This window comes from Notamacropus eugenii, chromosome 6 (assembly GCF_028372415.1).
Source record: "Notamacropus eugenii isolate mMacEug1 chromosome 6, mMacEug1.pri_v2, whole genome shotgun sequence".
Classification (NCBI taxonomy): domain Eukaryota; kingdom Metazoa; phylum Chordata; class Mammalia; order Diprotodontia; family Macropodidae; genus Notamacropus; species Notamacropus eugenii.
Window position 1 is genome coordinate 44,807,362 of NC_092877.1, and position 9,891 is coordinate 44,817,252.

At 41.7% G+C, this 9,891-nt stretch overlaps 1 protein-coding gene across 3 annotated transcripts in view; it reads left to right on the forward strand.

Moving 5' to 3' along the window:
• Nucleotides 1–4,234, forward strand: part of PIGG (phosphatidylinositol glycan anchor biosynthesis class G (EMM blood group)) — a 93,651-nt gene extending 89,417 nt beyond the window's left edge. For 2 of the 3 annotated variants that reach the window (XR_011969388.1, XM_072619721.1), the window contains one exon: nucleotides 1,820–4,234. Coding sequence is in view for 2 of the 3 variants with exons in the window: in XM_072619721.1 (XP_072475822.1) it covers nucleotides 1,820–2,039 (220 nt within the window). In the remaining variant the exon portion in view is untranslated. The remainder of the gene's footprint in view (nucleotides 1–1,819) is intronic. The other variant, XM_072619722.1, reaches the window with a different exon arrangement.
• Nucleotides 4,235–9,891: the final 5,657 nt, after the last annotated feature.

Here is a 9,891-nt window from a genome sequence, read left to right on the forward strand (position 1 = left end):
CCTCATCTCTCCTTCAGTCCTACCAGGTGTCCAGGATCCCCAGTTCCCACCACTTTTGCTGTCCTCCAGAGCCCTTCCAGGCATGTGTGGGTGACTCTTTTAAGCAATTTAACTTATCTTTTGCATTTTACTGTTACAGGAAAATCACCCTGAAGGCTCGGCTGGCTTGGCTGGCTCTGCTAACGTTTCTATGCCTGTGGCCATTGTGCCTTCAGTTTCTGAAACCTTTTGTCTTATACCTAGGTTGCACAGCACCCTACCCCCCCCCCCCCCCATAGCAATGCGAATGACTTGTTTTGGGGACTAACTGTACAGTCTGTGTTCTCCTCTGAATTGGCCTTATTTTGACTGTTCTCTCTGCCCTCCCCCTTACCGTCCCTGAGCAACGGGCCTTTAGTTCTTGTTAGTCCAGGGACTCCGAGGGCAAATCCTGCTCCCTATTTGTCTTCCACCTTTCATCTTCCTCCCTGGCAGTTGGACTGGATTATACAAATTATCCCAGATTGCTTCTTCAAAGACCTCCAAAAGGCAGAGGTGGAGGAAGGGGAGGAGTGGTCTTTCCTCCCCCTCCTCCCATGCCCATCCCCAGGTTTCCTGGCCTGTGGGAAGCCTGGGGCCTAGGCCAAGCCCAGCGCCGTGACTCAGCCCTTGCTGTCCGCCAAATGCTAGTCCGGCGTCCCCCTCACACTTTGGCCAGACTCTTACACTCAGGCAGGCGTTGGTCCACCATTTGGTATGTAGGAAGAGGGATCTCCGTTAGGGTAGGGATTTGTAATCTGTGCCACATGGATATATGAAAAATCATTTTCACAAGAAGAGATTCAACAAAAACCTGTCACTGTTTAATGTGGACTTGTATAGATTAAGATCTTTTTACACTATACTGTAATTTAACATTCACAGGTTAGTATGCTGAGCATTGTAACCATGATCTAAGTAAAACAATCTTTAAAAGACTCATTTATAGCTTTTTAAACTTTGAACACAAGTATGAGTTGTATATCCCACCATTTTGTCTATGTAAGTACTAAGATTTAGTTCTCATTGGCATGCATACTATGCGTGTTAGCTTAGCTTTTCTCTTTGCCTTGGGAAACATGCTTTCCTTTGTTTAAGTCTGTCATGTTAATCCATTAATCCAATTTCTACCCTGGAAAATGACTTTCTGATAACTTTAGTTTTTGTGGGACCTGACTCCAAGACTCTTTTCTACCTAAGCATCAGTTGTAACAACAGGATGGTCAATTAAGTTTGGCCTTTATAGAACATTAGACTGCAGGCTTATTAATCCCTAATATTTTAAGATTATTTTAAAATCTCAGAATAACTTGGAGAAAGACCAGTCTGAGTGAGTGACAGTTTGAATTACTGAATAATTTTAAAGGATTACAGGTTAATTATTTTTAAACAACTAACCACTAACATTGTTATTAAGTCATGGGGTCTATCCTTAAATAACGGAGAAAAGTCCTATGTAATAATCACATTAATTGTTAGTATTCAAATAGATGATACCAAAGTACTTTAAAAGTCTGTGTTCCTGACCAAGTTCAGCATTTCTCCTAAATTCTCATTTACACTGTTCTTTGGCTTAGCAGATGCTTTTTTAATGATACTTACTGCAGAAGTGGAATTTGACTTCACCCAGGCTGTTACCATGAATTATCATAAATTAGAGAAGTAAAAATTAATAGTCTTCCTTGGGGTCATTTGTGGAAATTAGATTATTGATTACTTTTTAAATAGCTGCGTTTAAGATAAAGTGTGAGTGTGTAGTATATAATAACATTAACACTCTTCATGGTTTTTTCTTCATTAGCAGGAGTTCAGCAATGAGTCATGCCTGCTTCTGCTATGCAGTGATATGTTCCATCCCTGTATCTGCGTACATCATCCTAGTGACGTCCCTACGTTACCATTTGTTTATATGGAGTGTGTTTTCTCCAAAACTTCTCTATGAGGGAATGCATCTATTACTGACAGCTACTATTTGTGTATTTTTCACAGCCATGGACCAAACGAATCTCATAAAACCTTAGTCTATTAAATATGCCAGAAGAGAACTGTACTTTTTAAAAAGCCTATTAATTGCTGACTGGATTTGAGTAATGAAAGATAAGCTTAACTACTAAGAAGATCATTCCAGAAAAAGATAAAAAGTTATTTATGGCTTATGAGTTCTAACAGTTGTTTTAAAAAAAAAATCTTCAACCTCATTGACTTGAATTTAGATTGACTCTAAGTGACTTTTGGTGTTTGAGATTGGGTAGGGGACAGATGAGGGGAGGGGGAAGAGAAAGACAGACTCTTTGACCATTTGAAAAAGTACTACTTTTGTTCCAGAATATTAAATTTGATTACAAACCATGACTCTTTTCCCTTCACACAAATCAGTTTACAAACTTCTGGTTTTGTTAATTTACTGTAAACATGTTATAAATATGACTCAGTTTTGTTTGTTAATTAATGACAATCTTAAAAAGTTTTCAACTTAATCCAGTCGCTCAATGCACTTGACTCTGAGGGGCTTAAGAAGTGGAGGGAGAAGATACATCCTCACTTGGACTGTGGTGCATGTGAAGCAGATGCATCTGTCTAACCAACCCTGCTGTGATTATTCATGAGATGGCCCAGTCATGAGCATAACCATATGACCATCCATGAGCATCAGCAGGCAGCTGAATTCCTGAATTGCAGTCACAGGACATCCTAAGCCGAGAAGATAGAGTAGGAGGAAACTGAAAGAGAGGAAGACCATCTGATTTTTCAAGTGACAGGTGCAAAGAACCAGAGAACTATTAATGAGGAGGCTGGTGCCCAGCATTGCCCTTGGCTGGTTGAAGGTCAGGGAGGAGAGAGGATGCTCCCTCCTACTCCCTCTGTTACTTAGGGCGACATCCCTGAGCTAAGCCTGCTCACCTGAGAATCAGGGGGTACGGTGGTCCTACCAACACTTGGAAACTTTCCTAGAGAGAAACAAGGACAGGGACAGTAAGATGTGGCAGTTCCTGTGAAAAGACCTGGAGGTTTCAGCATGAGTCATCAATGTGATATGACAGCTACACCCTCTAATGTCTCAGTCTTCATCATTAAAAACATCCTGTCCAGACTTTCACAGGTCACAACCCCTCTGTCTTCTGGCTTGGGCGACCTTGTGCATAAAGCACTGAATCTGGAGTCAAGAAGACCTGAATTCAAATCCAGTGTGTTCCTGAGCAAGTCACCAGCTTCTCTCTTCAGCTTCCTCACCTGCAGAATGGGGATGATGATGATAGCCCCTCCCTCCCTGTGGGGTTGTGAAGATCAAATGAGATAATATTACAGCACTGTATAAATGCTAGTGGTTATGTTATTTTTAACATTGTGATTAGCAGGAAGGACATTAAACTAGAGCACATGTGGGATAAGATGGCCAAGAAGGCCACAGGATTCAAAAACTTGTTCTGTAATGATTGATGGGCCGGATTGGAGATACCCTAGAGAAGAAGAGGCTTGGAAGATGACAGATGTCATCATGTATAGTTAAAGGGGCATCCTATGCAAGAAGGATTAGGGGAGGGAAAGTTGTCTAGTTCAAGCTCCTCCCCTTCCCCACTTCTGCACATGAGGAGACTGAGACCCAGGGAAAGTCAGTAACTTGTGCAAGGTTGCAGGTAGTCAGCGTAAGAGGGAGGATTGAAACCCAGGTCCTCTGATGTCAGAGGCAGTGCTTTCCCCACCATTCCACACTATCTTCCTGGGCCAGATAGGACTAAACAGATTCAGTTTTGTTAACAAGGGGTCCATTATTGGGTGAAAGTTGCTGAATGGTATAGTGGGGAGGGAGCCACATTTCAGTGCTAGAATGTTCAGGGAGGTTATTAGTACTCTTATAGATGAAACAGAATCAGAGATATTAAGTGTGATTTGCCTATGGCCACAGTTAAGTGGCTGAAGTGGGATAGATAGATAAGGGATTCATTAAGTGATTCCTGAGTGTCCGGCTCTGTGCTGGGATAGTGAGTTCCCCATCTTTGGAGGGCTTCTAGTGGAAGGTGGAAGAAGATTTTTCCAGGATGTTGTGGAGGTTATAGGATAGTAACTAAATGACTTTTCAGGTCTTTTCCAAGTCTTTCATATTCTAGGATGGTTCCCCAGATTGGACTTGGAGTGACTAAAATATTCCTTTATGGGAGGTGTTCAATAAGATAGTAAAGGTATTTGTATTAAAAAATAAAAATGCAGTTTCACAAAACTTGTGAAGTTCAATAAAGGCCAACTGAGTGTTCCCCCAGAGCTTTGGGAACTAAGGTCCTTGGCTTTGCCCAGAGCAGCCAAAAGTGCTTTCCTTCCTTTGGGTTTTAAATGGAAACATCTTCAGAGAATGGAGGAAAACAAATAGTGAGGTTTGATAATAGGTGGAATCATGTGATACACACTTAGTATTGTGACTCAGACCTTGACTCGGTATCCCTGACTCTGGTCACCTCTACTCCTTTCAATAGGATCACTCTCCATGAAGGAGAAGGGGCAAGGATACTGGTTCTGGGAGTCAAGACCAAAGGGTTTGGTCCTACCTGTCTTTCATTATATTAAATTGGCAAATTGCAAGTGTGTAAGTAACTAACAACCTAAATTTATCTTTAGCCTTGAGATTTCATATTGTGTTACTGAAAAATTGGCATCCAGTCATAAGTCAGCTCTCCTCCAGCAAGGAGAGATGGGCTCTGACACAGGGAATTCAGATTATTAGAAAGAAATTGAGCTGGAGAGGGTTCCATTTGTTACTTACTTTCAATTCCTGAGAATGAAAAGCTTAACTACGTATGACTCTTTTAGTGTATGAATGTCTGTTACATGTACTTGGAATCATTGGCTGACAAGTTGTAAAAGCAAAATCACAGCCCAGAAAAATGTTGACAGGTCAGAATAATGATACCAGCATCTCAAGTACACAAGACTGTTTTGAGACAGTTGGAGTCATGCTCCTAGGCAAATATAACAGCCCCAGAAATTATCAAGCCCACCCAGAGTGAGTGTGCTAGTATGGCAGGGGCAGAGGTGGAGTAGTCTAGGGCCAGCTACATCAAGTTATTGTGTGTTGAACAAGTAAGAGATTGCTTTGGTGCTGGTGACCTGGAAAAACCCAACCCCATATTCTAGGAAAGTCAGAACAAGTTTGCAGTGTCGTGATGTAAAGCAAACCTGCACACGATAATTTGGGGTTTCTCTTCTCCATTGTGTGTGTTTTTGCCTCTTCCTAGTTCCCTTGCCCTTCCCTCTGCTTTGCCTAAGATTGCAGAGGACCAGTCCTGTCTGAATAATGTTTCCAGGAGGGTTGGAGATCACTAGGGAGATTTCACTGGCCGTCTGGGTAGTAGGAAAGAACCTGAGAAATTGTCTGGGCTGCTTTGATAATAGCAACTCAAATTTAATAGTGCTTTAAAGCACTTTCCTCACAGTAGTATCACCATGGGAATTCACCTCTCAAGACATCTGTCTCCAGATTCCCTCTCGCTAAATGCATTTCAAAGACAGACTTTCCCTTTCCTCATATTTAGGAAGTGGGGGTATGAGGTGGGGGCAGAGCATAGATGGTCTACATTTAATAAAATGACAAATGTAAAGTCCTCAAGTTCAAAGAATCAGCTGTATGAGGGCAAAGCAGCCTTAATTCATTGGAAGAAATTCTGGGGGTTATCTTAGCCAGCTTGCTCAATGTAAATTAGTGTGTAATGTAACCATCCCCAAATTTAATGCAATCTGAGGTTGCGTTAAGAGAGGCAGGATTTTCCAGGATCAAGAGTGGGGTAATATTTTTGTCCCATCCCATACCCTGGCCAGACCATACCTGGAATATTATATTCAGTCTTGGAAGCTGCATTTTAGAAAGGATGCCTGACACATAGAGAGGGGAGATGAGCATAGTGAGTGTTTGAAACCTAACATGATGAGGGGACTGTAGATGTTTCACACAGAGAATAAAAGACATCAAAAAATGTGAAGGGCGATCATGGAAAAGGGATTAAACTTGTTCTGCCTGGCCTAGATGGTAATAGGAGCAAAGGGCAAAACAGGGAAGATCAAGGAATCTAAAATTTTATGAGGGAAGACAGTCCAAGAAAGGCAAGATGCACTTAGGGGTGAAATTTTGATTAGACTCTTGATAGTGAAAAGGCAAGGTTAGGGACCATTGTGAATGCATTCAGAACTCATTGTCCAACTTAAGTTTTTTTTTTAAATGCATAGAGATGGAAGCAAGAGCAGATAACTGAAGATGAATACATAAGAATGGTAGAGTCATGTGAGAACAGTGCCAAGAGGATTAAAACAGAAGATGCTGAGTGTGGAAATGAATGCTAAGTCCAACACAAAGAACAGAGCTCGGTGGTAGTCAAGAAGAACATCAAAGAAGGGACAGGACTGTTGCTGGTGGGAGGGGGATGAGGGAGGAAGGTTTGGAACCATATGCACCCCCAGGGAGGGATGCAAAGATGAAGGACTTACAGTGTATTTGCACTTTTTAAAGTGGTAGCTTGACTTTTTAAAACTATACTACTGCAAGTATAACAGCGAACATGAAAAGATAAAAAAACTGTAGCAGGAGAATTCTAGCAGGTATGAAAGGGTACATCAGGCATAAGGCAATGAACCTACCGTGTGGGTATATGTCCTGATGACAACTCCCACTTAGAATGGCCAGAAACACTCAATATAGTTCATCCAGTAGGTACAGGAAAGACTTACAGCAAAGACAAGAGAAGGAGGGTCTTAGGCGACTTCTGGGAAGTTGAATTGGTCTCTCAGTGTACAGCGACGACTTGGTCTTCATCTTGCCAGAGACCCAGAGCCCAAAGGGCTTAGAGGTCATTTAGTCCAATGTCCTCATTTTACTGATGAGGAAACAACCCCAGAAAAATTGAAATGGTTTGCCAGAGATTACATAGATGGTCAGTAGTAGAGCCAGGTTTTGAACCCATGGTTTTTGATGCTAAATCCATTGCAATTCACACATTACCAAGAGGGTAGATGGAACAAAACATTTTTTATACAACTCTTAAAAGTTTCGATCTTTCTTTTACCCTATAACTATAGATCTCTCTGGGAACAGTAAAGGAAGGCCTTGACTGGAATTATTTGAGGACCAACATTCAACTTGTATTTTGCTTTTGTTTTCTCTACCAAAGAGAATGATCTTTTGTCTAGTGAGAACTTAACAAAGATAAACAGAGTTGAAGTCCAAGAACGTGAGGGAATGAAAAGAGAGCACCCTGATGCCCTCAAAAGGTCAAGTCTTTAGGCTGGGACAAAGTACACCCCAGGGCAATGAAATACCCTGCAGATGTGATTCCTGAGCTACGTAATATGACTAGAGAGGGACAGTTATCCCAATTTTGACAGGATGACGAGACCAGTTAATCAGGGGAATGCCAGGGATAAAGCTTACTTGTTTCAGCAAAACATTTAACAAAGTTGCCTATGCTGTTCTTATGGGGAAAATATGAGCTAGAATCTAGCCTGAATTCTTTTATTAAAAGGATTTATTCAGTGAAATATTCAGTCAAAGGGCTGCACTTAAGGACCTAGAGGGCCACATGGGGCTTCCAGGCCATAGCTTCCGCACCACTGGGCAAGATGATAGTAAAATTAATTGGGAAAGGAAGGGAAAATAAATGCTTGTTTATTAAAGTACCTACTATGTGCCAGGCAGTGATGAGTACTTTATAAATATTATTTAATTTTATTTAGGTGGATTTAGAATTAGTTGAATGGCTAGCCCTAAAGAGTAGTTATTAATGGGTCTGTATCATTGGAAGGAGGTCTCCAATGAAGTGCCTACAGGTCTGTCCGTGGTGCTGTGGCATTTAACATTTTTATCAATGATTTGGACTCGAAGGCATAACGGGAAAACTCATCAAATTTGCAGAAGTCACAAAGCCTGGAGAAACAGTTAAAACTTTGGTTGGCAAAATCGGGTCCAAAAAGGTCTTGACAGAATGAAAGGATTTGGTACTGTGGGGAAAGGACCTGGATTCCAATCCTGCCTCTGATGTTTGCTTCCATGGGTAGGTCACAGCCTCAGCGTGTCTTGGTTTTCTTCATCTGTAAAGTGAGGCTGCTTGAACAAGATGGCCCCCAAAGTTCTTTCTAACTCTAGCTCATTGGGTTGAATCTAAGAAGATTAAAATTTAATAGGGATAAACAAATTCTAATGTGTATTAAAAAAAAACTTCATAAGTACAAGGTAGAAGAAATGTGTATAGTTAGTTATCAGTTCTTGTGAAAAAGATATGGGGGTTTTAGAATACTGCAAACTCGATGTGACTCAACAATATAGAGCAGGAGAAAAGCAAATGCTTGAAGAGAGGTATGACTTCAAGTATTAGAAAGGTGCCTGACTCTTCTCTCCTGGTCAGACTACTCCTGGAGCATTTTGTTCACCTGCAAGAGCCACATTTTAGGGAGGACATTGATAAAATCAACAGCATCTAGAGGCCAGCGACCAAGATGGAGAAGAGGTTATATCATGTGAGGACTGGTTGAAGGAGTGTGTGTGTGTGTGTGTGTGTGTGTGTGTGTGCGTGTGTGTGTGTGTGTGTGTGTGTGTGTGTGTGTGTGTGTGTGTTGGGGGCAGGGATGGGGGATGGCATTTAACCTAGAAAAGAGATGACTTTGGGGGAGCATGAGATCTGGCTTCAGTTATTGGAAGGACCATCCCATGGAAGAGGATTTAAACTTTTTCTTCATGACATCAAATGGCAGAACTAGGAGTAATGGCTAGAGGCAACTGAGAAGTAGATTTTGGCTCATTATCAACAAAAACTTGCCAGAAGCTAGAGAAAGGAACAGGAACTGTGATTTCATTGATATAGGGAACTCCAGGAGTTAGTTAATACAGGACAGCACCTTCTCTGGAGCTTGCAGTCTTAGAGAGTTGGCCAGGCCCCTAAGAGGTTAAATGACTGGCCTAAGGTCACAGAGTCAGTATGTGTTGGGGACAAGGCTTAAACCCAGATCTTCCTGACTCCCAAGCAAACTCTCCATCCACCCACAGCACCGTGCTGCCTTCCTAGTCCTAACAACAAGGGTTAGCTAAAAGTGAAATCAGTTGCCTGTAGGAAGTAGAGTTCTCTTTCATTGGAGATCTTCCAGAAAAGCTGGATAAGTTGTAGAAAGGATTCTCTTTCAGATATGGGCTGAACTAGCTGTCCTTGAGGACCCTTCCAGCTGAGACTCTGACATGCTCTGATTCTCTGATCCTCTCTAGGGAGGCATAGGATAGGGAGGGAAATTCTACTAATTAGAACTAACCCAAAAAAGTGGAATGGTATGGGTCTGACTAGATAACCACTGAATGCCCTTCCAACTTGGAGAATCTTGTTTGACATTTCTGTATGTTACTTGTAAAATGGGTTACAACAATCAAATCTCCAGATTTACAAAGGACATTCCATTTCTACCAAGTAGCAAAATGCCCCTGAAAGGCAGGATAAACTCGCAGATCACAGGCTGTCTGAGTGGCAGGAAAGAGCATAAAAACTTCATCATGGGGAAGCATAAAGTGAGAGAAAGTTAGCTAAAATACACATGAAAAACAATGGATTCAGTTTGGCCTAAGAATGGGATCTTGGCATCACTGTTGATTATTCCCTGAAAACATCATTCCAATGGATACTCTTCCATAAGTGAATCTTCTCCAATACTGACCTTCCTAAAGAAGGGACCTCAATCTACCCTTTTGTTTTTTACCCTCAGACTAGAAGCTCCCTGAGGTCAGGGACCTAATCTGTTTCTTTTCTGTCCCAACACAGGGCTGAGCAAACAGGTAACTGATCAACCCTGGTGGTTTGGTTGATAGCAAAGGGCAGTGATAAAAATCAGGGAGGACCATGGCTACTAGCAGACTGGTGT